Consider the following 26,246-nt stretch of genomic DNA (forward strand, 5'->3'; position numbering starts at 1 on the left):
CTTTTAAAGCTGTTGTAGTTACTGTAGGTAGGAAACAAGTGTGTCTTTGATGTTGGGAAGTTTTGGTTTCCTGTCAGGCTGAAGCTTCCTGAGTAGCTATCCAACGCTGCCCCCATCTGGTGGTTTGATTTAGTAGAATAGCTGAATTTACAGTATTTAGTGTTTACATATTTAAGTAAAATACAGTCAATGATCTACTGAAGAGTCAAACAATTGAAAAAAAAACAAGTAAATGAGGGAAATTTAATTCTACTGTCAGTCTAATATCTAGTTTTGCCATTTTTGGTGCATTTTTAGCTCCATTGCTAAAGCAGCTGAATAGAAAATTTATACCCCTTGGATGTTTTACCCTTTTATTGATTCCATGACTCAATCATTGTCAATATGATTTGGCTTTTTTTGACCAAAAAACAAAAATCCAACAACCAACTCTTTTAAGTCAAAGTTATATCATAGTTCTACAAAATACAAAGCATGTAATGTAAATAAAATAGTGATTGCATAAAATTTTAACCCTTTACCTACTGAGTCTAAAAATGGTGATTTGGACATATTTTGTTATTATGGCTGTAAAATAGTCAGGAAATGCCCTAAGTCCGAGAGCTTTGGTCCCTTTTCCCAGGAGTACTTGAACTTGACTCTTCACTTTTTCTGGTTAATGATTATTGCACATTATATGGAATTGTCAGCAGTTTAAAAGAAGAAAAACACAAAAATGGCTTAGTTTTTCATGGCTTTTATGAGAAGGAATTAAGTTATTGCTCATGAAGTTTTGATTTGACATTTGAAAAGTGAACCTATACATGTTTAGAACAATCACCAATCACTTTTTGAGTCTAGGGCTGTGGGTGTGCAAAACACAGTGCAAAAGATAACTATATACATAGGCGACAATTAGTGCAAATAAAGGTGACAAAATGCATTCTCAACATTCGCAAGTAACATATTGTTATTGCACATGACAGACACGCACAAATGCCACTATGTAACGCAATTTTTTGAAAACAAAACACCACTCTCGCTTGCTCTCCTTTTACTCTCTTCCTTCACTCTCCTTTCTCACTCGTCTTCTGCCAAAGCTGCCGTTTTTGCGGTGCTGTTCGACATTACCGTAATATATATACCACACATCACATATTGCCAGAAAGCACAGATTCTCAGCTCTATGTCAGCGTAGGAATTTTTTAGATTGAGCAAACTTTCAAGGAGTTACAGTGTTGAGACTCCATGTAGCAGTCTCATGATACTTCTGGTGTTTTGCTATGGTGTTTTGCTATGAATGTCTATGATCAGACAAACTTTGATAGAGTTACGGTAATAATACTCCGGACATATAAAACACAGCGCCGGCTCAGTAGTTAAGGATTAAAGTGACTGACCTAATTCACAATTAGTGAAATTGGCATCACCTGGAAGGTCGAGTCGCTGATTAATCAGTATTCCTGGCTACCATTACACCATGAAGTCAAAAGAACACTCAGAGAAAAGGTTATTGAAAAGCACAAGTCAGGGGTTGGATACAAAACGATTTTCAAGACACTAATCATCCCCTGGAGTTCAGTGAAATCCATCATCAAAAAGCAGGAGGAATATGACACGTGTAAATTTGACTCTCTGGTCAAGTGGAAGAAAGTTCTTTGGTCTGAGTTGACCAAAACCGTCCTTTTTTTTGGCCATCAGACAAGACGCTATGTTTGGCGGACACCAAACACTGCACATCACCACAAACCCATCATCCCCATTGTGAAGCACAGTGATGGCAGCATCATGCTGTAGGGATGCTTCTCTGCAGGACCATCTTATTCAGTCTGCAATAGCACTACGACTTGGGGGAATATTTTTATTTTCCAGTGAGACAATGAGCCACAGCATACAATGAAAGCTACACAGAAATGATTTAAAGACGAGGTAAATGTTTGGAGTGACCGAGTCAAAGGTCAGACCTCAATCCAAAAGCAAATTTGTGGCTAGACTTGAAAAGGGCTGTTCATGTCTGATCACAGTGCAGCCTGACAGAACTTGAGCAGATTTGCAAAGAAGAATGGAGCAAAATTGCAGTGTCCAGATGTGCAACCCTATCCAGACAGACTCAGTGCTGTGATTGCACAGGTGAATCTACTAAATACCGACTTGAAGGAGGTGAATATTTATACAGTCACTTCTTTTATATGATATATTTTTATTTAATTGACATTTTTTGTCGAAAGGCCAAATTGATCACCAACTGGTGAGTGAGGACACTAAGTGAATTGTGAATTTGTGCCTGGAGCAAATTTGTTGCATAAAGTCCATGATGTACAGAAGCCCTGAGTGGACATAAATCCATATTTCTATTTTACTTCATTGTTCTTTGATAGAATGAGCAAATTTTGTCCTGACTCTTTGTTCAACCTTGTCTTTTGTTTCATCAAAGCTCCAGACAGCAACATTTTCATTGAATAGATTCAGTGATTGTTTGTTTGTTTGTTTGTTTGTTTGTTTTTTTAGTTACTGATTAAGAAAATGTTGTAGGATCCTGAGGCTGAACCACTGCTCTAATGATCAACATAAGCCCATTATGATATTATTACTAATTCCTTTTTCTGTCCTCTCCAGCCTCTGTCCTCAGAAGAAAACTGTCACAGCACCCACTCAAGTCAGTCTGACAGCCAGTACGGGTCGCCCCCTAGAGGCTGGTCGGAGGAGCTTGATGAGCATGGACACACACTTTATGTCTCTGAATACACACAGGAGAAGGTACAATACATTTATTTATGTGTGGCTTTATTTTTTTAAATCAATCCCTGTAAATAACATCTACAACATATATACTTTTCCACTTTTTTTTTGCGCTGACTCATGTTTTTGTGTTTTGTTGTCAGTGGATCAAACATGTGGATGAGCAGGGCAGGCCCTACTACTACAGTGCCGATGGATCCAGGTCAGAATGGGAACTTCCCAAGGTAAGGAGATCCAAGTGACTTAAGCCCCAATCTTCTTTCTTTCCTATTAAATCAGTTATGTAGGGCTGGATGAGAGAGACAAAGCCACTTTATTAGGTACACCTTGTTCTAACTGGGTAGGACGGCTTTTGCCTTCAAAATTGCACGAAGACTTCATGAGACCGAGTTAGCAAGATGCTGTAAATTTTGGTCCATATTGACGTGGTAGCATCACACAGTTGATGCAGATTTGCTTGCTGCTCATACAGTGCTGTGAAAAAGTATTTATCCCCTTTCAGATTCCTGATTTTCTTGCATATTTATCACACCTAAATGTTTCAGATCAAACCAATTTTAATATCTCACAAAGACCACCCAAGTAAACACAAAATGCAGTTTGTAAATGATGATTTTATTTATTAAGGAAAAAAAATCCAAACCTATCTGGCCCTATGTGAAAAAGTAATCCCCCCCCTGAACCTAATAACTGGCTGTGCCACCCTTGGCAGCAATAACTAAAATCAAGCATTTGTGATAACTGATGATGAGTCTTTCACATCGCTGTGGAAGAATTTTTGGCCCACTCTTCTTCAGAGAATTGTTTTTACTCAGCCATATTGGTGGGTTTCTAGCATGAACTGCCTGTTTACGGCCACACCACACCATCTCAATTCTCAGCTGGATTTTAGTCTGGACTTTGACTTCATCACTCCAAAACCTTTTTTTTTTTTTAAGATTTATTTTTGGCCTTTTTGCCTTTATTAGATAGGACAGTGGATAGAGTCAGAAACAGGGAGGAGAGCGGGGAGAGACATGCAGGAAATAGTGCCACAGGCCGGATTCGAACCCGGGTCGCTTGAGGGCACAAACTGATGGCCGGGCGTTGGCCTTCAGGATTTTCTGTTAGACAGCAGAATTCATTGTTCCATCAATCACAGCAAGTGGTCCAGGTCCTGAAGCAGCAAAGCAGACTCAGACCGTCCCACTACCACCACCATGTTTGACTGTTGGCATGATGTTCTTTTTATCAAATGCTGTGTTTTTTTTACGCCAGATGTAACGGGCCGCACACCTTCCAGAAAATTACACTTTTGTCTCGTCAGTCCACAGAATATTTCTACAAAAGTCTTGGGGATCATCAAGATGTTTCTTGGCAAATGTGAGATGAGTCTTTGTGCTCTTTTTGGTCAGCAGTGGTTTTGGCCTTGGAACTCTCCCATGATACCATTTTTGCCCAGTGTCTTTCTTATTGTTGAGTTATGATCTCTGACCTTAACTGAGACCAGTGAGGCCTGCAGTTCTTTGGATGTCACTCTGGGTTCTTCTGTGACCTCCTGGATGAGTCGTCTTTGTACTCTTGGAGTAATTTTGGTTGGCTGACCACTCCTAGAAAGGTTCACCACTGTTCCCAGTTTGCTCCATTTGTCATAATGGCTCTGACTGTGGTTTGCTGGAGTCCCAAAGCCTTGGAAATGGCTTTGTAACTTTTTCCAGACTGACAGATTTTAATCACTTTGTTTCGCATTTGTTCTTGAATTTCTTTGGATTGTGGCATGATGCATTTCTTTTTGAGATCTTGTAGCCTACTTCTCTTTGTCTGATAGATAGGTTTGGCTTTTTTTCCCATTAATATATAAAATCATCATTTAGAAACTGCATTTTGTGTGTACTTGGGTTGTCTTTGTAAGAAATTGGTTTGATGATCCGAAACATTTAAGTGTGATAAATGTGCAAAAAAAACAATTGACTTTTAAAGCCTGCTGTACAAGTGTGGAAAAACACATTGATTGGTGTGACTTGCAGTGGCTCATTTCTTAGGTCAAAATGTGCTTTTTCTTAAGGTTTTGGGGGAAGTATTTTTTTCAAGCAAGACTTAGAGAGCCACAAGTCTTCACAAAAGAGCCACATGTTGAGTTTCACAAAAGAGCCACATGTTGAGTTTCACTAAGTTTAGCCAACTGACCATTTAGTTCAGAGAAGGGATTTAGTGTTTCAGCATTTGTAAAAGGCTGTAAGTTCTTCTGAAGCTGTATTCCTTTTACAGTAACAAACACCCAAAATTATTGTTGCTATGGAAACAAATTTAGTCATGAAATCCCAGTGAACTTTCTATATAGCCTAGCCTTTGTCGTGACAAATTAAAGTGATCCCCCCCTTCTGAAAATGGAAAATCTCCCAGCATTACATCACCCAGAGCCTTTACCCCGTAGCACACTTTGCACACGCTTCCTGTCCTCCCCCCGCTGCAGTGGTCCTGTTAATGTAAGTGGATAAGAGTCTGAGGCGCTCACAGGAGCCAAGTTAGCGTGAACTGTGGTTTACAGACTATTAGCGGCTCTCTAACTGCTAATCTGGATATCTGATGGAAATAGAATCTCACAGTCACATCGAAGAGAGTATGGACAGGAGTGCGGACATGGATCTGTTCACGGTAATAATGGCTGGTCTGTGGTAGGAGTACCTCTGTCCAATGGTGCTGTGGAGAATCAAAGGAGAGGTGAGGATGCTAAAGGTGTGTGGATTATCTCCATAATTTCTAAACTCGAGCTCTCGCCCCTCTCTCTCTGTTTCTGCAGTACACTTTCTCCCCTCAGTCTGGAGAAGTTCCCAAGAGTCGCAGTTTGGAGAGAAAGCAGCCAGATCCCATCGTGCTCACCAAGTGGAGACACAGCACTTACGTGTTAGACCTCAACGACAAGGTAAGATGCCACAGAGACAGCTGGTTTCAGAAGGAAGATGTGGATAAAGATGGTCTTATTGAGTCTGGGTTACCTGTCCCATGAGAGAGGTGTGCATCCCATGTGCTTTCAGACCCTTCTTTATGACGGTTAATGTTTTTTTGAAGAAAATCAATATACATAGAAATGAAGCATTTACAAAGACCAGTAGCATGTTTTTAGACACATGAAATATAAGACATAATTGCCTATAAAGTATTCAAGCCAAAGAAATCTTAGCTGAATAATCAGCATAGAGCTCAATTAAATTTAAATTTAAGCGGCTTACGTCAATTAGATTGGCCTGAAAACTGTAATCTTTATTTTGAGCTGCCAAAGACTCAGCAGTAAAATGAATGTGTGTCCTACTGATCAGACAAAGCTCCTCAGTAATTCTGAAACTGCACTTGTTCCAAAAACTTGTTTCATCCTCTTCATTGTCATGCAAACTGTTCCATTGACAGCAGAGTTAATTTATTTATGCTGACATTTGTTTTCCTTGTCTCATTGTAAATTATTGCATTCTTCAGTGACACCTGCTGGGCTTCATAATTGTCCAACTCCCTGGTCTTTACTGCAGGTTTCTCAATCCAAACATTTAGTATTTGAAGCCAAAATTAATATATTAGCGATGAAATCACAGTAAGACTTGGCAAACGATGTCAGAAACTGACTTACCTGCTTGTTTGTTGTCAGGGATAAACAATGGATCCAAACCATGAATTTTAGGGTGATATTCAGGGCTGTCAGCATTAAAAGTCTGGAATTAATGCATCATATTCTGTGTTAATTTCAGTGTTTGCATGCTTTTTTGTGGTCATAAAGTAAGTGTAGCAAGGCAGCAGTCAAGTCAGAAGTAATATGCTTCTTATCTTATCAAATATTTACTTTTTACTGTTCCCTTTAGCTACAACCCCAATTCCAAAAAAGTTTGGGCGCTGTGTTAATTGTAAATAAAAACGGAGTGCAATGATTTGCAAATCTCACAACCCCATATTTTATTGTCTATAGAACATAAACAATGATGTTGAATCTGACACATTTTACTATTTTAAGAATATTATTATCTCATTTTGACTTTGACAGCAGCAACACATCTCAAAAAAGTAGGGACAGGGCTATGTTTAATTGTGTAGTAGCGTCTCTTTTTTTTTTAAACGGTCTGTAAACATCTGGGTAGTGACGAGACCAGTTACTAGAGTTTTGGGAGAGGAATGTTGTCCCGTTCATGTCTGATGTAGGATTCTAGCTGCTCCTGGGTCTTCTTTGCCAGATGCACCAAATGTTTTCTACTGGACCGCAGACAGGCTGCAGGCTGACCTGTTGCCAGTTAACCCAGTTAGTTGCAATATGCTCCTCCAGCTGTTTTTCATTAGTACCAATTATTTTTCCAGCATTTTGTTGCCTCGTCCCTGCTTTTTTGATATGTGCTGATGCCATCAAATTTGACATGAGCTACTATTTTACATTAAAAGGAAAAGGTGGGAGCAAAAATTGATTCTTATATGCATCTTGATGTGGAGGTGTAAGATTCTGAATCGATTCATAGATGTCCCATGATCGATAATAGTTTAATACTCTGGAATAGCAGGAACAAAAAGGTGGAACTCTGACAAGGTGCGCATAACAGCAAGGTTTAGATTACCAGTTTTTTATCTGTGAAAAAGGACATTTTCATGTGTGTAATTTCAGAAATGTTACAAGGAAAGGATGCTGCTACCTTTGGTTCAGTGCGACTGTAAATTTCCAGTTTAGACACATCTTCCATTAGAGGGTAGTGGAAATCTAATTTAGTTCTTTTTTATAAACACAAATGTAATGTTTTTATTATGTTTGACACAGTAAGAACAACAAAATTGTTTTAAAAAAAAAAACCCAAGTGCATGAAAATGCATCAATAATCGATTAAGAATCAAATTGTAGCCCCATGAATCGTAATTGAATTGAATCGTGAGGTGCCTAAAGATTCCCATCTCTATTAAGAGGTAGTATGTCTAAGTTTCAACATCTAGTATATTGTCTATGGACAAATGAAGCCATCTGATGATCTCTCCTACAGTTCGGTTTTTCAAGTCACAGGCGACTGGTTGAAGGATGTTGTAAGCAGACAAATGTCAAAACTCGTATTGAAAGGCTATAGATATTCTGAAACACAACAGCAAGTCCACCACTGAAGTAGGGCTGAACGATTTGCAAAAATAATCTGATTGCGGAGGGGAAATTCATCACACCCATTGGTTTCACTTGTGGTCCTGGAAAATCTTTGTTTCAAGGGCTATGTAGCCATTGGCCCTTAGCCCCACCCCTCAATTCAGAAGAGAATTGGGACACCACTTCACCTGACGTGAACGCACAAAACCAAGGGGTAGGGCTAAGATAAGGGCTAAGGGGTAGAAATGGGATTCACCCTTAATCTAATTTGCCCAGCCCTACTCTGAATGGCATAGAAATTAAACAAAAGGAAGGTTTTGGAGTGGCCTAGTCAAATTCTAGACTTAGATTTGATTGAGATGCAGTGGCATGACCTTAAACAGGCCCTTTATGCTGAAAAAACCCTCCAGTGTGGCTGAATTAGGACAATTCTACTAAGGAGAATGGGCAAAATTTCTTAAAAGGGATGTGAAAAACTCATTGACAGTTATCTCTCAGCTATTTCTCAGGTTAGCACAACTAGTTCTTCAGTTTAAGGGGGGAATGCCTTTTTCCACATTGGGCCAGACATTTTGTATTTACTCGGGTCATCTTTGTTTAATATCAAGATGATATAAAACAAATAAGTGTGACAAATGTGCAAAAAATAAGAAACCAAGAAGGTGGCTAAAACTTCCGCCAGTTAAAATTCTTGTCTTCTTCATGAGCTGTAAGCAGGACGTGTGGCTCTCCACGAGCCAATACATGAGTAATTCACAATGTTTGTCCCTAGAAAATTATAGATACTTTTGTTATAAGGTGGCTGAGCTGGGGAAGCATGTTGTGTTTATATGTGGTGTAAAATGTGATGCCACCCTACGATAGTGATGACAAGGTTATTCCATGATGAATCACTCTTATGCATCCCTGTATGAGCCAATTGTTATGCATTATCACAAAGACACATGCATGAAAATCGGTGCATGTGTCGCTATTGTAGAAGCAGTTTCATTATGCTTTAACAATGCATTGTCTCATCACATATCTCTAGTCTGAACCTCCTTTAAGTTCATCCCTGTGCTTTCTACAGGTTTTTTGTAATGTAAAATCATGTAAAAAATTTCTTGCCAGTTTTCTTTCATGGAATAGCTGAAAAACAGTACATACTTGTCTACATTTATTTCATAAGTATGCTTCATATGTTCTGTAGTTATCTGACATTTTGATGAATAAAGGGCTTCTTTATTAGAAACTCATCACTTCACAAGCTTTAGGTACCAGTTTTAAGAATGAGGTAAAATAAAACAAAGGCTTACTCTCTCATGGTATCGTTGCAGTTCTCGTTCAAACTGAAGCACTTCTCCTCCAACCATCACAAGAGGAGGTTTCGTCTCTCTCTTTACAGTGATAAAGTTTGTACCACACAGATTGTCTGTTCTCCGATCAGCACATAATCTGTTTTGATTTGCTAGTTCTGTAGAACGCCATGTTCAATTGCTGTAGATGTACACCAATCAAAGCTACACGTTCAATCAGTCAAAGATGTTTGATTTGTTAGATAAACAGGAAGGAAGAAAGCTCTAACCTGAAACTGACTCCTCTTTTCTTCAAAATCAAAAGCATGTTGTTTCCTAACTTTATCCTGATTTGCTTTCTCTTAACCTTTGTTTTTTGATGACTTCTCCTAACATAAACAGAACCTAACGATTCCTCTCCAGGTTGCTCATCCATCTTCTTCTCCTCACTAACCTCAGACTGGCTTTCTCCATGTTTCCTGTAGTTAGCTGGTAGCCATTAGCGACTCATCATATTGTGCCTCTTGTTGGTAGGAGTGTGCTCCAGCGCCCAAACAGAGCCCTCCAGACTCTGACTCCTGCCCCTCATCTCCTAAGCACCCCTCAACCGTTAGTATCCCAGCTCGCACTGCATCGCACCAGCATCATCATCACGCTGCTTTCACCTGCATCCAAACACAAACACGTCTCTCTCCCTATCTCCTAAACCCTTAAACTCTGCATTGCATTCAGTTTCTCTCATCTTCTGCATGGCACATCCCATGTCTAACTGCATCACATCTAACACATAGGGCATGTTTCCACCGGCAGAAGTCTTTGATACCTCACAGCAGAGTTAGGGAGCCCTCTACTGGTGAAATTTGGACATAACATCAGACTGTACTGCCACTTAAAGTCTCCAGCATTGTCATAAATAATCAGCCTTTGTTAGGGATTGGTATCAAGGACTGTTGCCTTTTTGGTTCTAGGATTTTAGGCTATAAATAAGTTTAAAAAGCTCACAGATGTCTTTTTCCCCTTTATTTCTTTGTCATTCTCAGTCTGTTTTAAATTAGTACTGTGTTTGGATTTTACTAAATGTTTACAGAAATAGTCGGCATTGTTAGGTGTGAGATGTCCCTGCGTTGAGTCATTAATGTGAACTGTTATAAGTCTATCATGATCAATATAATTTGGCATTTATCGACAAAAGAAAAAAGAACTCTTCAATGTCAACGTGAAAACAGATTTTTATGTCAGTTAAAGAAAAATATGTGAAATAAGTGACTACATATATATTTACCCCCACAAGCCAGTTGGTGCTAGTAGTCTCACAATTAGTGAAATGTGATCACCTGAGTGCAGTGAATGTGTCTCAGTGATTGTAGAATAAGGACACCTGTGTCTGGAAGGTCCAGTCACTGGTTCATCAGTATTCCTGGATACCATTACACTGTGGAGATAAAATAACACTTTTCAAAGGTTATTAAAAAGTAAGAGTCAGGGGGTGGGTACAAAATATTTTCAAGGCTCTGAACATCCCCCAGAGTTCAGTTAAATCCATCATCAAGAAATGGAAGGAATATGGCACATGTGTAAGTCTGTCTAGATCAGGCTGTCCTCTCGAACTGAGTGAGCGTGCAAGAAGGACACAAGTGACAGAGGCCACCATGACACCTATGACTACTCCGAAGGAGTTACACGCTTCAGCAGCTGAGACGGGAGAGACTCTGCATACAACAACTGTTGGCCAGGTTCTTCACCAGTCAAAGCTTTACGGGAGAGTGGCAAAGAGAAAGACGCTGTTGAAGAAAACACATTAAATCTTGACCAGTGTTTGCCAGAAGGAATGTGAGAGACTCCACAATCATGTATCAGAAAGTTCTTTGGTCTGATGAGACAAAATTGTGCTTTTTGCCATCAGACAAGATGCTATGTTTGGCAGACAGGGTAGTATGGTGGCATGGTGCTGGCAGCACCACCATCACCAGTGAAAACATAGAGAACATTTATTTTCCAGCGAAGGTTAAGCAGAAATAGTTTATTTATGCAGTCACTTATTTTACATTGCATATTTTTATTTAATTGGCGTTACATTGTAGAAACCTGTTTTCACTTTGACATTGAGGAGGGGCTTTTCTGTTTTATCCAAGGCTTACATCAATTACACTTTGAGTCTATGAGTTGAAATATAGCAAAAAAATTCTGTGCGTTTTTTAGCTTTTTAGGATTAAAAACATGCCTCTGCATAGAAGTACAACAATTTACCTCCATTTTTAAGGCCTTTGAAACCTACCTATGAGCTTTCTAATCAAGGTAACAAAATAGTTGAAGTATATAATAGTATGACTAGACCGAGTCAATGTTGTGTCAGAATTAGTGGTGGGGAATGCAGTGTTGCCCTAGCCTAGCCTACAATGCTGCAGACCTGCAGATCTTAAACTCTGAAGTAAAGGGCAGAGATGTACTTGATTTTTCACCTGTGTTTGCATTCATGTAGCATTAGCATGTAGCATGTCTGACTACAGACATACACGTTTGGACTTTGGATCAACAGGCCACCAATTCACCAAGCCGTGGCTAAATAATAAAAACATATATGCAGTGTTGAATCATTTTACATCTTTTCATCACAAGAAGAAACACCTATATATTAAAATGGCTAGATTAAATCCTCATGATACCCGTCCCTTGTGATTGTTTGTGTTTGAACATGCATGTTTTCCTCTAGCAGGTTCTCATCAGTTTGTTTTGTTTTTCTCCTCAGCCCTCAGAAAAGTGTGGAGTCCTTAACGTCACCAAAATCACAGAAAATGGAAAGAAAGTCAGGTAGGAATCTAATCATTATATTTATAATACTATAATTTTAAATCTATGAACATGATGGCATATAAAGACTGTCAAAAAAACACAGAGAATCTGTTAAGTTTTAAGAAGAAACTCAATTTTTTAGATAATGAAGTCAAAATTCAAAATGGACCAAACTCAGAATTTTTGATTTTAAAGCCGTTTTTACACAGAGATTCTGCAATAAAGGCAAAAAGGAATGCCCGTCTCTGTTCCGCAACGAGCAATTCACAGAAAAGTGTAACAGAGCCGTGCATGCCCGAGCTTACACACACACCCCAGAGTCCCGTAATCAGATGGCAGCCGCTGCTAGAGCTGCTGCTTTCAATGAAACTCTGAACTCTGGATTTCTCGGTTCAAAACGTATTTTCTAAATGAAATACGGGGAAAATAACATGAACATTCATTTTGATCGATTAGATCCAATAGACTTTTTTCCCTCCATGTTTCTGAGTTGGAGGTCCGACTTAAAGCAGCCTCACAGTGCACATACTTACATCGGAGGTTGGAAACTTCAGAGCTCACTTGAACACATCATGGAACTTTTCAGACGCAGCTGTGAGCAGAGATGTGTCTGCTCTCTCCTCTCCTGTACAGAGTGTGATCAGCTCTCTAAACTTGCAGTGTCTCCCGTTAATGCCCATTATTCTTTGTTTTATTCCCCTGTTGTTTTCTCCGATGAAATACCGCTCAATTAAACTGCGCGGGTTTTTAAATCTCCCGTTTATGGAGACAGCAGCACACACTCGCTTTTGCAGAATGCAGTGACATCCTTTGACGCTCGTTGCGGAAAAGTCTGTTACGGCTCTGATACTACCTCTTGATCTGGATTAGAGGTGGGGCGAGATCGACCCCCCATTGCGGAACGGTCGCTTTCATACAGAACAATGTTGCGGGATGAAGGCGTAACAGACACGGAAAAGAGAGGCAGTGTGAAAGTAGCTTAAGTCATAAAGAGTTTATGCAAAAGTTTTTTGTCATATCGGCGTTTCATCCACATGGAAATGACGTTTTGGGAGGCCATAAACACTCCTTTTTGATACCGGGTCCCAGAATGAACAAATCTGTAAATGCTTACTGTTTCGTCTCCATGTGGACAGCCAACCACATCTTTCTTGAAACGATTACGTCACACATAGCGTAGTCCACTTACTCCACATGCGCATAATAAACCAAAACAACAATGGCTGATTACGGGGTTGTGTTCATGTTGCAGAAGCTATTGAGCTTATTATGGCTGTTACAGCAAAATCTGATGCTCCTTTACCACCACCGCAAACAACATACACCAGACATTCGTAGATCCAACGCGGGGAACAACCAGGAGGGCAACTATAGAAGAAAGTTTTTGTCAGGTTTCTGTGATCTTCTCTCTTCTAGTGCATTTCTGTGGCAGCAATACAGCGCCACGTAAGGCTTGGCATATACACTACGTTTTCAGTTGTTTTCAGTAGGTCTGAGCTTACGCGGACATTTCCTGAAACAATCCCAAAACGAAACAGAAATATAACATTTTAGTCTCTGTGTGGACAAGGCCTAAGAGTCTTCCTTCTAGGTACTCTGCCTTGAAACTGTAAAATTTAAAAGTCAAAATTTACGACTTTATAAACTAAAAAAAGAAGAAAAAAAACAAAGAAAGAAAATCTCATAAATGTCAAACTTCTTAAACACAGAAATTCTGGGTTTGATTTATGACTTGATGAACTTGAATGTCAAGTTTTTTACCGAAAATTAAAATACACTCGTTATTATACAGATTTTTTTGAGTGACCATGATCGGCTTCTGTATATATAAATATTTTTTGAGCCCTAATGTTTTTTTTTTTTGTGACAAACAGGAAGAACTGGACCTCCTCATGGACGGTCCTGCAGGGTTACTCTCTGCTCTTTGCAAAGGGTCAGGGAGGCAGCACCAGCTGGGTACGTATCCCATCAACCCCTAAAGGCTGACTCATTATTTCACTCATATCTGTGTTATTTCTCTCTCATAGTCTCCTCCATTCTCGTCACATGTGCTGTTGAATTTTCCATCCTTAGTTTATTCCATCTCCTTCTTCTCACCTTTCTTTCTTCAAGTCTTACTATCGCAGCGGCTCCATCCCTGAGCTGCTCCTCACTCTCCTTAGCAACTGGAAGCGTTCAGTAAAGCCCCGTCCTGCTGTCTCCTATGTGAACTGTAGGCCTGTGCAGGCTGCTGCTGTATGTCCCCTCTCTCTCTCTCTGCATGTGTTTTTGCTCCTGCTTGTCTCTCATTCTTTCATTTACTCCTGCTTTATCTCACTGAGTGTCTATGTGTTTGAGTGTGATACTGGATTCAGATGTTACGGTTGCACTAATGATTACATTAACAAGCATCAAAATGATTGTGTGCAATGTAAAATAAACTTACAATTAAAGTCACATAAAGAATAAAGAATCACAACTAACAGGGATTTTGCTTTATCAACATCATACTGGATGTCTGTTTACATAAGCTGTTCTAAAATCAGGTTAACATTGCAAAATGATATGACTCCACCACCATCAAGCTTTTATATACATTTATTGTCTGCATTGAAAACCCTGAGGATGTCTAGCTTAAACTTTAATACTAAATAGTTCCCCAACATTTTGATTTTAAACTAACATGGAATCAAAAATCCCTGTTAACCTCCATTTTGTCTCTCTTTTACCACCTGTATTTGACATGCACTTTAATGCTGTTTCATTGATTCCAGAAGTTCGGCAGCAACCAGTCAAAGCCGGAGTTCACTGTCGATCTGCGAGGGGGGTCAGTGGACTGGGCCTCGAAGGACAAGTCGAGCAAGAAGCACGTTATCGAGGTATCAGACACAGCTGAGCTTCTTTCACTATGGTTCAACACCCTTTATCCAAATTCACTTAGAAATAATGTTGACTTTCCCTTGCTTAGCTGAAGACGCGTCAGGGGACGGAGCTGCTGATCCAGTCAGAGATCGACAGCGTCATCAACGACTGGTACCGGGCCCTCACAGAGACCATCAACACTCATGTGAGGACGCAGCTTTGATTTATAAACCTTAAGAAGGATTTATATCTTTGAATACATGCATGATCTGTTTTAGGTTAACTTCTTGACCTCAAATCATTAACAATTCACTTGTCTGAGAAATAAATAAATATGAGGGAGCAACTGTCCTGACCACGTTTCACCACTTTTAAGTTCATAGTTTTCATGTCAGACTTAAGGAACCGCCCCCTAGTGGACAGGAAGGCTTACTTCCCTTCAAAAGTAAATAAAGCTATCCATATTATTGTGGATTTTCATCCTAACATGTAAGAGGAAGGATTCTCCACTGTTATAGCTGAGTTTTGCTGGAACTTTTTTAAATTTAGTAGTGTCCCAGGTGTGAAATATAAACATACAAAGTAAATTCTGAACCTCCACATGAGGACAAAATTATTAGTCCTCCTATGAAAATGTAAGTGATTTAAATGTATTTCTCAAGTGCTGTTAAACTAAGAAAATAACTTTTAACACAGCCTTCTCAAACATCCTAGTTTTATTTTGGGTGCTGAAATTATTTTACTTTGCACACAGAAATGAAAATATCCCCAAAAACTGAAAGCTACAAGGGTCAAAATTTGTAGCCCCTTCGTGCTGATAGTCAATAGTGTCTCCTTTTTGCTGGATAACAGCCTGCAGTCGTTTGTTGTAGTTTTCAACAAGTCTCAGACATGTCTCCTGAGGAATCCCGGCCTATTCTTCGGCAAATCCCTCAAGCTCCTCCAGATTTGATGGCCTTCTGGCATGGATCTTTGTCTTTAGTTCATCCACAGATTTTCAATGGGATTTAAGTCAGGGCTCTGTGCAGGCCACTCAATGAGGCTCACTTTGGTCTTCTGAAGGTAGTTCTTCATGATGTATGTTTTGGGTTGTTGTCGTGTTGGAAGAGAAAGCAACAACCTAGACCCAGTCTTGTTGCCGACTGCTTCTGCTGTTTCACTGTGGGGGCTTTGTTCTTTGGGTGATAAGCCTCTCTTCTTTCTCCAAACATCACCAGCGTCTCTATGACCAATGAGCTCTAGTTAAGTTTCATCTGACGAAAGTACATGCTTTCAGTATTAATAATCCTTCTCCAGGTTGTCCTTAGCAGACTTCCGTCTGGCTTGAAGGTGTCTCTACTCTAAAAGTGGAGTCCTTCTTGGTCTTTAACCTTGCAGTCCATTCCTGTGCAGGGCTCTAGTGATGGTCTTTTTTGAGTCTACAATTCCTAACTTGGCTAAGTCCTTCACTAGTGTTTTGGCAGTTGTTTTGGGGGCTTTAGACACACCTCTCACTAGTTTCCTTTCCAGGGTCTTTGAAAACTTTCTCTTCCTACCTCTGCCAGGCTTGTTCTGGACTGTGTGGCTATCATTGAATTTCTTGTCTTTACTCCTCACTCCAGTTCTTGGCACTCTGAAACACGGTGATAACTTTGTATATCCTTGTCCTGCTTTGTGATCATCAACAATTCTTTTTCTCAAGTCTAAACTGATTTCTTTTGTTTTTGGCATGGTGCCTTCTCAAGTGGTAGCCTAAACCCTCTCTGAGGCTTTTATACTGTGTGTAAACTGGGAAATAACTGTTGGTTTTAACTTGATTTTACAAGCTATGACCATTGCAAAGTTAAGGCACATCATTGACCAACAGTGGTTTTTGCTATGGCTCAACTAAAGGGTCCATTTTAAAGGGGGTTAATAATTTTGACCCTGGTAGTTTTTGGTTTTGGTGAAAAAATGTTGTTTCTGTGTGCAAAGTAAAATAATGTAAGCATCCAAAATAAAACTACGGTGTTCGGAAAACCTGTGTAAACCTGTGGGGGGCTAATAATTTTGTCCCCATGCGTATATATAAAAAATGAATTGATAAAGTTGTGTATATGTGTGTTTCTCCTCCTGTGCAGGCCTGGGAGTCCGATGAGGCCATTGAGGAGGACATGCCGGAGTCTCCAGGAGCTGAGAAACAGGACAAAGAGAAAGACCACCGAGACACCAAGAAGAACAGAGGTGACACAGACAGACTTTCAATACACAAATGTTTTTAATTCTAATTCTTAGAGAATTACACTGACATCCCTCCTGCCTCCCTCAGTGATGAAGAACTCTGTGAGTATGGATGCCTCAGACCAGAAGAAAACCAGGCTGAAGCTTAAGAAGTTCCTGACACGTCGGCCCACCTATCAGGCTGTCCGAGACAAAGGATACATTAAAGGTATTCAGGCTGAATCCAGAGAAACAGACCCATTTTAGATTATTTCCTCTCATGTTGATGTGAAACTCTGTTTGAAAATACATCAGACAGCCTCTTCAGACAATACCATGCTCATGAGTGTTAATTTTGTTTCACAGATCAGGTGTTCGGCTGCAGCCTTACCAGTCTGTGCCAGCGGGAGAACACGTCAGTGCCCAACTTTGTTACAATGTGCATCGACCATGTAGAGAACACGGGTATGAGAACGCCTCTGCGACATGATCTTTGCTTCAATATCATTTTAGGAGTATTTATTGAACTTACAATCATAACAGCTGTTTTTGATCAAAAGCCAGACACCTTTATCTAACTCTTGTATTTAGAAAATCCAAGCACTGCATTCAGATTAATTTATTCTGATTCTGATTTAATTTCTTATGCAGATGAAGACTGGATAGAAACAAAACACAGAGAATACAATTCTTGCAAATTGGATCAGTCACATTCAGTTTGTTTAAAATCAATTTTCAACAGGAGCCTTTTGGACCAGACGCTCTTTATGCTGAAATTACATTTTAGAGTGTCTCTTGATTCTCTCCCTTCACAACACACAAGAAGAGATCTGTTTTAAAGTAAAAGATGAGTGTTAGTGCCAGATTATTTCTTTTGCTTTTTCCTGGCATACACAACAAGATTATTAAAATCTAAACTGATTATGAAAATGCGAGAGAGCCTGGGACAGCTGAAGAGAGACAGTATGGTGCATTTCCAGTGACTTTTGGCGGCATCAATCCAGACCAAGCCATGTTAATTTACTTTTCCATCACCATTCCAGGCAGCAGTTGTTGTATGCAACACTGGTTGAGATTGATGTTGTTTTCTTCAACAGTGTCTTCATTTTGACACTCTCCCATAAAGTTGTTGTATGCAGAGTCTCTCCATCTCAGCTGCTGAAGCTTGTAACTCCTTCAGAGTAGTCATAGATGTCTTGGTGGCCTCTCTCACCAGTCTCCTTCTTGCACGCTCACTCACTCAGTTTGTGAGGGTGGTCTGCTCTAGGCAGATTCACACATGTGCCATATTCCTTCCATTTCTTGATGATGGATTTAACTGATCTCTGGGGGATGTTCAGAGCTTCTGAAATGTTTTTGTACCCACCCCTGACTTACACTTTTCAGTAACCTTTTCTCTGAGTTGCTCAGAGTGTTCTTTTGTGTTCATGGTGTAATGGTAGCGATAAATACTGTAAACAGTGACTGGACTTTCCAGACAAAGGTGTAGTTATAATACAATGAGACACATTCACTGCTCATGTAAATCCCATTTGGCTAATAGTGAGACTGCTAACACCAGTTGGCTGATGGGGTGAATATTTATGCAGTCACTTATTTCAAAATTACATATTTTGATTTCATCAGCAATACCCTGTAGAAGTCTGTTTTCACTTTGACATAAAAGAGGGTTTTTGTTATTTTTTTGTGGAAAAAATACAAATTATTTAGACCAAGATTGTTTTATGGAAATAACATAAGGGGTAAAACATCCACATTTTTATAGGTCCCTTATTTTACATTTAGCCTTAGTCTTTATATTAAAATTATATATAATAAATTATATTGTCTCTTGTTTTAGTCACATTTAAGTCTCTTTCACTCATGAAAGTCCAGTTTTAGTCCATAAAAAATCTCCCCTCTAATCATTACTTCAAAATGATATTATTTACCATATATAGTCAAATAAATGTAAATGTAAAACACTCATACCAACTATAAAATTTATTGAAGATTTTTTTTTCATGGATTTTAAATGCTCAACAGTCCAGCCCTTACATTTTAATCCTGCTTGATGGAAACTAAACTTTTCATCAGAGATTTCCTCACCAAAGATCTAATTTTAGCTAGTAATAGTCTAGTGTTCCTCATGGAAAAAGGTAGTTAGCCATAGTTTTAGTTGATAAAATTGATACACCACACAACACAGGAAAATCTGTCACAATGATCTTCAAAACCACAAAAATGGGCCTTTGCAGACTTTAGTTGTTCCCAAAGCAACACCCTCTCTCTGTAAATGAATTGTAAGTGTTGCAGGTTTAAATATCACATGAAGAAAATCTCTGTACTGTTAGTTTGTAACTAGCATCATTAACTGAAGAAAATTCAGCATGGTTGATCACCCGGCTGTTTTTTCAGCTCTTTGTGTGAAGTCAAATCAGCAAATTTGTCATTGACACTCTGTCCATCACTCTCTCCTCTTTACCTGCAGGTCTCAACATTGACGGTCTTTACAGAGTGAGTGGAAACCTGGCTGTGATCCAGAAACTCCGCTTTGCTGTAAATCACGGTAAGAGAGTCCAGCTGACCTCCAAAAGCCTGAAAACTTACACAGAGCACTGATTCTACTCTGCTTGTTCTTCTTGACACTTTGCCATCATCCTTGTCTTTTGGATTCCCTCAGACGAGACGTTGGATCTGAACGATAGTAAGTGGGAGGACATCCACGTCACCACCGGAGCGCTGAAGATGTTCTTCAGAGAGCTTCCTGAGCCTCTATTCACTTACGGATCCTTCAATGACTTTGTCAACGCCATCAGTGAGTCATTTCTCCTTCATTCTACCTGAAGATCACTGTATTCTTAATATAGATAAGGTGTATAGAGTGCATGTGTTTCTCTGATGTCACCACAAGATGGCAGTGTGCACATGTTCATTCACTGATTGTCCGTCCGTTCCTCTCCTGCAGAATGCTCCGACTACAAACAGCGAGTGAATTCAATCAAAGATTTAATTAAGAAGTTGCCAAAACCGAACCACGACACAATGCAGGTCCTCTTCAAACACCTCAGGAGGTAAGATGTGCAAAAGCATCATAGTCCCATCATGATCATTTATGTTTACAGTAATCACTCCCAGATATTCCCATAAGCAGACACAGTTCAAGCATTTTGTTCCTCTATCTTGGCAAAATATGCACCAGAGTGTTTCAATCAGATTTGTATTTCTGGGATTAAAAAGCAGTAGTTCTGTTATGTGACTTCTGCTCATGGTTTTATATCAATATTGTATGCAGCACTGAAATATGATCAGATCATGGCTCTCAGTGCATTTAATAAGATTCTTGTTAATGACCCGAGGCCTTTTTCATGTAATATTTCTTTTAAAAAAGTTTTTGTTTCTTTTTTTTTTTTTTTTTTACTTTTAATTCTCTCTGATTTAGGGGTATTAAACTTAACAGAACATTAGTCTTTGTTTCAAAACCTCTGGTTGGTTTGACCATCAAGACTTTTGGATAACACCAAGAAAATCATTGTAAACACTGACAAAACAGCTGCTGACCAATGCCAAAAAAATCTGCTATTAACAGTTCAGATTAGGCCTGCATGGTACATTTATGCATGATTTATTTGTTAGGGAAAGGTACAGTATATACACAGTGCACTTTAGAGAGTATTCAGACCCTTCACTTTTTCCAGTTTTGTTATTTTGCAGCCTCATGCTACAGTCATAAAATTGCAAATTTATTAAAAATAAAAAACTGAAATATCACATTGGCAGAATCATTTCGACCTTTTGCAAAAACACTTGAAATGTAGCTCAGGTTCCTCCAATTTCTCTTCATCTTTGATAAAATGTTTCCACGCCTTCATTGGGATTGGGATAAAAATTGGTAATATATTGATAAATATTGGGATAAATAGATTCAATAAATAGATCTGTGGTAAATGAAATTGACTGGCACACACCTCTATAAAAGGCCTCACAGCTGACAGTGCTAATCAGAGTCAAAAACCAAGCCATCAAAAACTGCCTGTAGAGCTCAGACACAGGATTGTTGCAAGGCACAGATCTGGGGAGGACTACAAAAAAAACCTCTGCTGCACTGACGGTTCCAAAGAACACAGTGGCCCCCATAGTTCCCGAATGGAAGAAGTTTAGCACAATCAGGACTCTTCTAAGAGTTGCCTGGCCAAACTGAGCAATCAGGGAGAAGGGCCTTAGTAAGAGAAATGACCAAGAATCTGACGGTCACTCTGACTGAGCTCCAGAGATACAGTGTGGAGATGGGAAAGAGTTCCAGAAGGACAACCATCATGGCAGACCTCCATCGATCTGGGCTATAGGGCAGAGAGGTAGCCTCTCCTCAGTGCAAAACACATGAATGCCCGCTACGTCAAGGACTCTCAGACTGTGAGAAACAAGATTCTCTGGTCTGATGAAACCAAGATTAAACTGTTTGGACTCAATTCTAAACATTACGTTTGAAGGAAACTGCTTATCACCTGCCCAGTGCCATCCCAACAGAGAAGCATGAAGGTGACAGCATCATACCGTGGGGGTGTTTTTCAGCAGCAGGGACTTAGAGACTTGTCAGGGTTGAGGGAAGCTGAATGGAATAAGTACAAAAAAATCCTTGGTGAAAACCTGTTCTGCAGCACTCAGGACCCCAGACTGGGCTGAAGGTTCACCTTCCAACATGACAGTGACTCTCAGACAGCACAGGTGTTTGCAACAAACTCCACGTAAAAAGCCAAGAAGGCTTTCAAGTGTTTTGCTCTGAGGAAAGGCTTACATCTAGCCACCCTGCCATAAAGCCCAGAGGGCTGCAATGATGGTTGTCCTTCTGGAACTTTTTCCCCTCTCCACACAACCATGGCCCATTTAGAATGCCCTCCCATAGCCCCTGGCTTTTGAAAAGTACTACTGCTTCTACCCCAGGACTAAATATAAACCCGCTCGGTGTACCATATATGCACCTGTGTGCCTGCTCCAGCTCGACCTCTTGTTTAAGTGTTCAAATTAACTCTTAAACCCTACATGGTCTCACCTCAGTTTCCTGCAATCTGATCATAAATGGCATCTTCTACCATCTGCTGTGTTTACCTTTCCTCTTCCCGCTCAGCCTGTGGGCAAACACAAACTGCAGCCGGCTTTAACGTGTATTCTTAGCCCACTGCAGCCAGTGGCAACATCATATGTTCACAATGACATTTGCCTAGCTTTCCAATTTGCATTTATATGGCGCTGTGTTTGCTGTAATTCAGTACCTATGAAGTGGTGTTTCTTGAGGAAATTTACAGCGTGACATTCAGTGTATGGAGGTCTACGTATATCAGCAGGCGGATTTAATCTGCTTTTTTTCTCTTCTATGAATATGTTATTGTTTGTGCATCTGCATGCAAGGATGTAGATTCTATTTAAAAAGGCTATTATGCTCTCGCCCGGAGCGTTCAGCGGTGTTACAGAGCGTGTGTCGCCGGGCCTCAGCTCCAGCCTGGAAGATGTGTGTAAAGACGCTGATGTTGTTTTTGTAGATGAAAGCCTGAAGCTGCTCTGAATCAAACAAACACGCTCACCTACAGTGGTAATTTTGACAGATATTTTTAATTTTAGTCTTAATCTTATCTTACGTAAAAAAGTAGTGGACTAACATTTTTAGCCATAATTTTAGTTGACGAACTTAACTCTCAAGGTACCCGTGGTTCCTTTAAAAGAGATTTCAGGCCTTAAAAAGTCTTGAAAAGTCATATTTTTACCAGTGAGAGGTCTTACATTTTAAAAGGTACTTTGACTATCTTTGTTTTATAGCCAACCATATTCGACTTTTTTTTTTTTTATATGCTCCCCCATGTTACATTTAGCAGCATATCCAGCTGTGAAGTGTGAACTATGCTCACAGAGGAGCCTTTGGTGTGAGAGAGATATTGGCAGTAATTAAAGAGAAGACGTTATCCCTTCAACCATACAGACTAGACTCGTTAAAGGCTGCCCCAGAAACAGTGGCAGCAATGTGGCAGTTGTACAGTTAGCATTAAAATTTTTCTGTCCACATGTTCATACTCACTCCCTCATGTCTGCATCTCTTTCCCTCTCTCTGTAGAGAAATGTGCCTTGATATCCTGATATTAAATCGATGTTTAGCACCATGGCCTGTTATTTCTTATGGAAAAAAGCAACCTCACATCAACAAATCAGCATTTTAGTGCAGTATAGCAAAACCCCAACATACTTCCAGAAGCATAACCCTGGGCATTATGGAACAATGACTGGCTAGAAATAAGACCTGAAAATCTATAACACCAGTCACTGATGCAGGAAAAGAGGGGTGAGATGAGTAGAGTTAGTTTGCTACAGTCAGGGTTTCTGAAGTTTTAAAATGTATAAAAGTGGAGTAGGTTTAAACATGTATAAACAGACCTCTTTCATGGGATTTGTGCTTAATGCTTAACAAACCATGTAGTACAGGGGCCATCAACCGGCCCCACACAGCTTCCCATCCAGCCCCCATAAGATTATTAAATTTAGAAAATATGTGGAGGAAATGAAGATGTTGAGGTATTTAGGGAATCTTTTTTTCCATCAACCCCTGCAGTTATTAAAACAGCCTCTAATACAGTTGAGATTGAAAGAAAATATCAGCAATGACTTAAAATGTACCCTATTTCACAGAAATCTACCTGTCACCTAATAATAGCAAATATACAAAAAAACACATACTCATTAGTCCATTCTTGAATAAAGCTGCAGTTTTTTGGTTCAGGATCTTTCAGGGTGAGATTTTCTCTGCCCAAGAATCAAAACAAAAACCTGTTTCCTGTACATGTTCTTTGCCAATCATGACAAAGCATACTGAGTCAAACCCAGTGATGGAGAATATAATAATGCTAGAAATATATGGCTCAACTACTGCGATTACCACCTTGTTAGCCCCGACCCCAGGTTCAGCTGGCCTTCCCCACTTGGAAGATAGTTCAGCCCTCCTCTCCCGAACTTCCCCTCAGCTTGGCAGAAAGATCAGGAGAGCTAAATCCATTTAATGAGAGGGGCGGAGTCAGACATCTCATTGACATTTAAAGCCACAGAACCAGAAACAGCTCGTTCTGAGCAGGGCTGAAAGAGAGGGGTTTTTAGACATGCAAAAATCCAACACAAGAGGGGTTTTTTTTCAGCAACAAACTTCACAGGCATGTTTGGGGGACCTCAGAGACCAATATAAACTTGTCTTAAAGGGGTAAAATATGTGACCTTTTAAAATGTCTTAAATTGGATTCTAAAAGTGTGGAGGAACTCTGCTCACTGAAAACCCTTTACAAAACGATCCGTCTTTACATCTCATGTTCTCCTTCTCCCGTTCCTCCCTCAGGGTGATCGATCATGGAGAGGCCAACCGTATGACCACCCAGAGCGTGGCCATCGTGTTCGGGCCCACGCTGCTCCGGCCTGAAACCGAAACGGGCAACATAGCGGTCCACATGGTGTACCAGAACCAGATAGTGGAGCTCATACTAATCGAGTATGAGAGCATCTTCGGCAGGTAGAGACACCCGCTCAGAAGAGGACGCTGGCTTCTGTTTCCTTTTCCCCCTTTTCTTTGACTGAGCTGAACATTGCTGTGGACCAAGCAGTCGGGAGAGAAATAAAGTATTTCATTCATTGATGGGACAGTTTATGAATATGTTGCACTTACAGACAAGCTTAAACAGGTGTACAGATCTCACCCGCTTCCACATGCCGAGAAGCGGGCTGGACCACGGACAGTGTTTCAGAGTGATGCCGTGGTGACGTCCGTGTGATTTGGTGGATTTTGAGTATTCAGGTGTTTTCACATACACTGGATCCCTGCGGCCAGTAAATAGACGTTCATGGGCGATTTTTGCCTCCTAGTGAAGCCGACCAGACTCTTTTTGTGGCATTAGAAGTCAAAACCGGCAACCTCATCACCTCTCTGAAGGCTTGAGCTGAATCAGAACTGGATGGTTTTTCTGCGTCGTGGAGCTTTTGTCTGTGATGTTGTGTGGTTTTGGATCAGACGGAGTAAAATAATCAGTGTTATATTAACAGACTGTCTTTTGGCACTTCATGATGATGTACTGGAGTTACAGATCGTGTCTCCAACTTCCCACAATCCCTCTTATCGTCATCACCCTCCCCTTTTTGACCTCTTTGCCTCCTTTCAACCAGTGTTAAGCATTAACCCTGTGACATGAGTGTCTTGTGACTTGTATGATGGAGGACAAACCTTCTACGTGTGAGTGAGTGCGAATGAATTACTGGAATTAAACCTGAGCAGAAGCACCCTCGTCTTGCCACTTTGTACAAACGTTCGTGTCGTGTAGTCTTCGTGCTTTTGGTAAAATTTGGTTCAAGCTGCCGGGGTTCATCGTCTGTGCTCCTTTATGAACTTCAGTGTTTGTGGGAAATGTCACAACGTCCTGGTGTTACTGGAAAGTGGAAGTCCTGAAGCTGCAGTGTTTTTACATGAATGGTCTCAGACTGGTCTAAGCTAATATTAAATAGTATTCAGAGAAGGGAACCGGTACAAAGATCTCACAGGTTGATGTGTTAGAAAGCAAAGAAGAGCCTTTAAACCCTTACAGAGCGTATGTACAGAAACTAGCTGTTAAAATGTGTTCTAGTGACTGAGGTATGTATGCTTTGATGGTGAACTAGTGAAAGCTGATTTTGATTTTGTAAATTTGAAATAAAAGATGAAAAATACACATTGTGAACAAAACAACCACATGATCGACTGTTACTTTTGTTTGAAGGTGTATCTGGAGTGTTTGCGCATGGTCAGCTGCACATTTTGAATGTAATTTTCAGGCTAACTGCTGTTTGTGAAAATGCTACGTCTAATAAAAAAGACAAACTAAATACTCCAGAGTGTGTATTCTTTGTCAGAGAGTGAAATATTCTCATTGAACCGAGACGACAAAGACCTAAAGGTGAGTCTGCTGTTTAACCTTCAATCAACTCTAATGCTTCACCTTTTCCCTCGGCTTTAATTACAGAATTGGATTAATCTACTCAACTGATATCCTGCTTATTGAATTGAGTGATTAAGCTTTCATGTCTCAATCAATTATATTCCTACCTGTTAATTATGAAATGAACTGCACTATATTTCTAAAGATTTCTCAAATGCAGCACAACCTCTGCTGCTCGGCCCTCCATTAATCTGATTTCTCTGTTCTTCGAAGGCGTTTTTGTCATTACTCCTCAGGTCAAACTTGGCCGCCGACCTGAAGGGTGTGGATTAATTGATGTCTAATTAGGTAATTGCCGCGGTGCCAGTTTTGATTAAGAAGCACAAGGCGGAGCGAGTGCTGAGCAAAGCTGCTTGCTGCAGGCAGCACAGAGCAAGCAAAAGACTTCATTTAGCGTTCACTTTG

General features: G+C 40.1%; 1 protein-coding gene across 6 annotated transcripts in view; it reads left to right on the top strand.

Annotated features, from left to right (window-relative positions):
- arhgap12b (Rho GTPase activating protein 12b) overlaps nucleotides 1-25,709 on the top strand; it is a 110,407-nt gene extending 84,698 nt beyond the window's left edge. Inside the window, exons 4-20 of one of the 6 annotated variants that reach the window (XM_041814217.1) lie at nucleotides 2,596-2,736; nucleotides 2,862-2,942; nucleotides 5,498-5,620; nucleotides 9,106-9,180; nucleotides 9,598-9,672; nucleotides 11,810-11,871; nucleotides 13,728-13,809; nucleotides 13,966-14,088; nucleotides 14,607-14,711; nucleotides 14,801-14,899; nucleotides 16,794-16,896; nucleotides 16,982-17,101; nucleotides 17,239-17,337; nucleotides 19,343-19,420; nucleotides 19,535-19,669; nucleotides 19,820-19,925; nucleotides 24,218-25,709. In XM_041814217.1, the coding sequence (XP_041670151.1) occupies nucleotides 2,596-2,736; nucleotides 2,862-2,942; nucleotides 5,498-5,620; nucleotides 9,106-9,180; nucleotides 9,598-9,672; nucleotides 11,810-11,871; nucleotides 13,728-13,809; nucleotides 13,966-14,088; nucleotides 14,607-14,711; nucleotides 14,801-14,899; nucleotides 16,794-16,896; nucleotides 16,982-17,101; nucleotides 17,239-17,337; nucleotides 19,343-19,420; nucleotides 19,535-19,669; nucleotides 19,820-19,925; nucleotides 24,218-24,392 (1,782 nt within the window). In that variant the 3' untranslated portion in view covers nucleotides 24,393-25,709. The remainder of the gene's footprint in view (nucleotides 1-2,595; nucleotides 2,737-2,861; nucleotides 2,943-5,497; nucleotides 5,621-9,105; nucleotides 9,181-9,597; nucleotides 9,673-11,809; nucleotides 11,872-13,727; nucleotides 13,810-13,965; nucleotides 14,089-14,606; nucleotides 14,712-14,800; nucleotides 14,900-16,793; nucleotides 16,897-16,981; nucleotides 17,102-17,238; nucleotides 17,338-19,342; nucleotides 19,421-19,534; nucleotides 19,670-19,819; nucleotides 19,926-24,217) is intronic. The other 5 variants (XM_041814219.1, XM_041814218.1, XM_041814220.1 and 2 more) reach the window with 5 other exon arrangements.
- The last annotated feature ends 537 nt before the right edge of the window (nucleotides 25,710-26,246 follow it).

Source organism: Cheilinus undulatus, linkage group 19, assembly GCF_018320785.1.
Source record: "Cheilinus undulatus linkage group 19, ASM1832078v1, whole genome shotgun sequence".
In the NCBI taxonomy this organism is placed as follows: domain Eukaryota; kingdom Metazoa; phylum Chordata; class Actinopteri; order Labriformes; family Labridae; genus Cheilinus; species Cheilinus undulatus.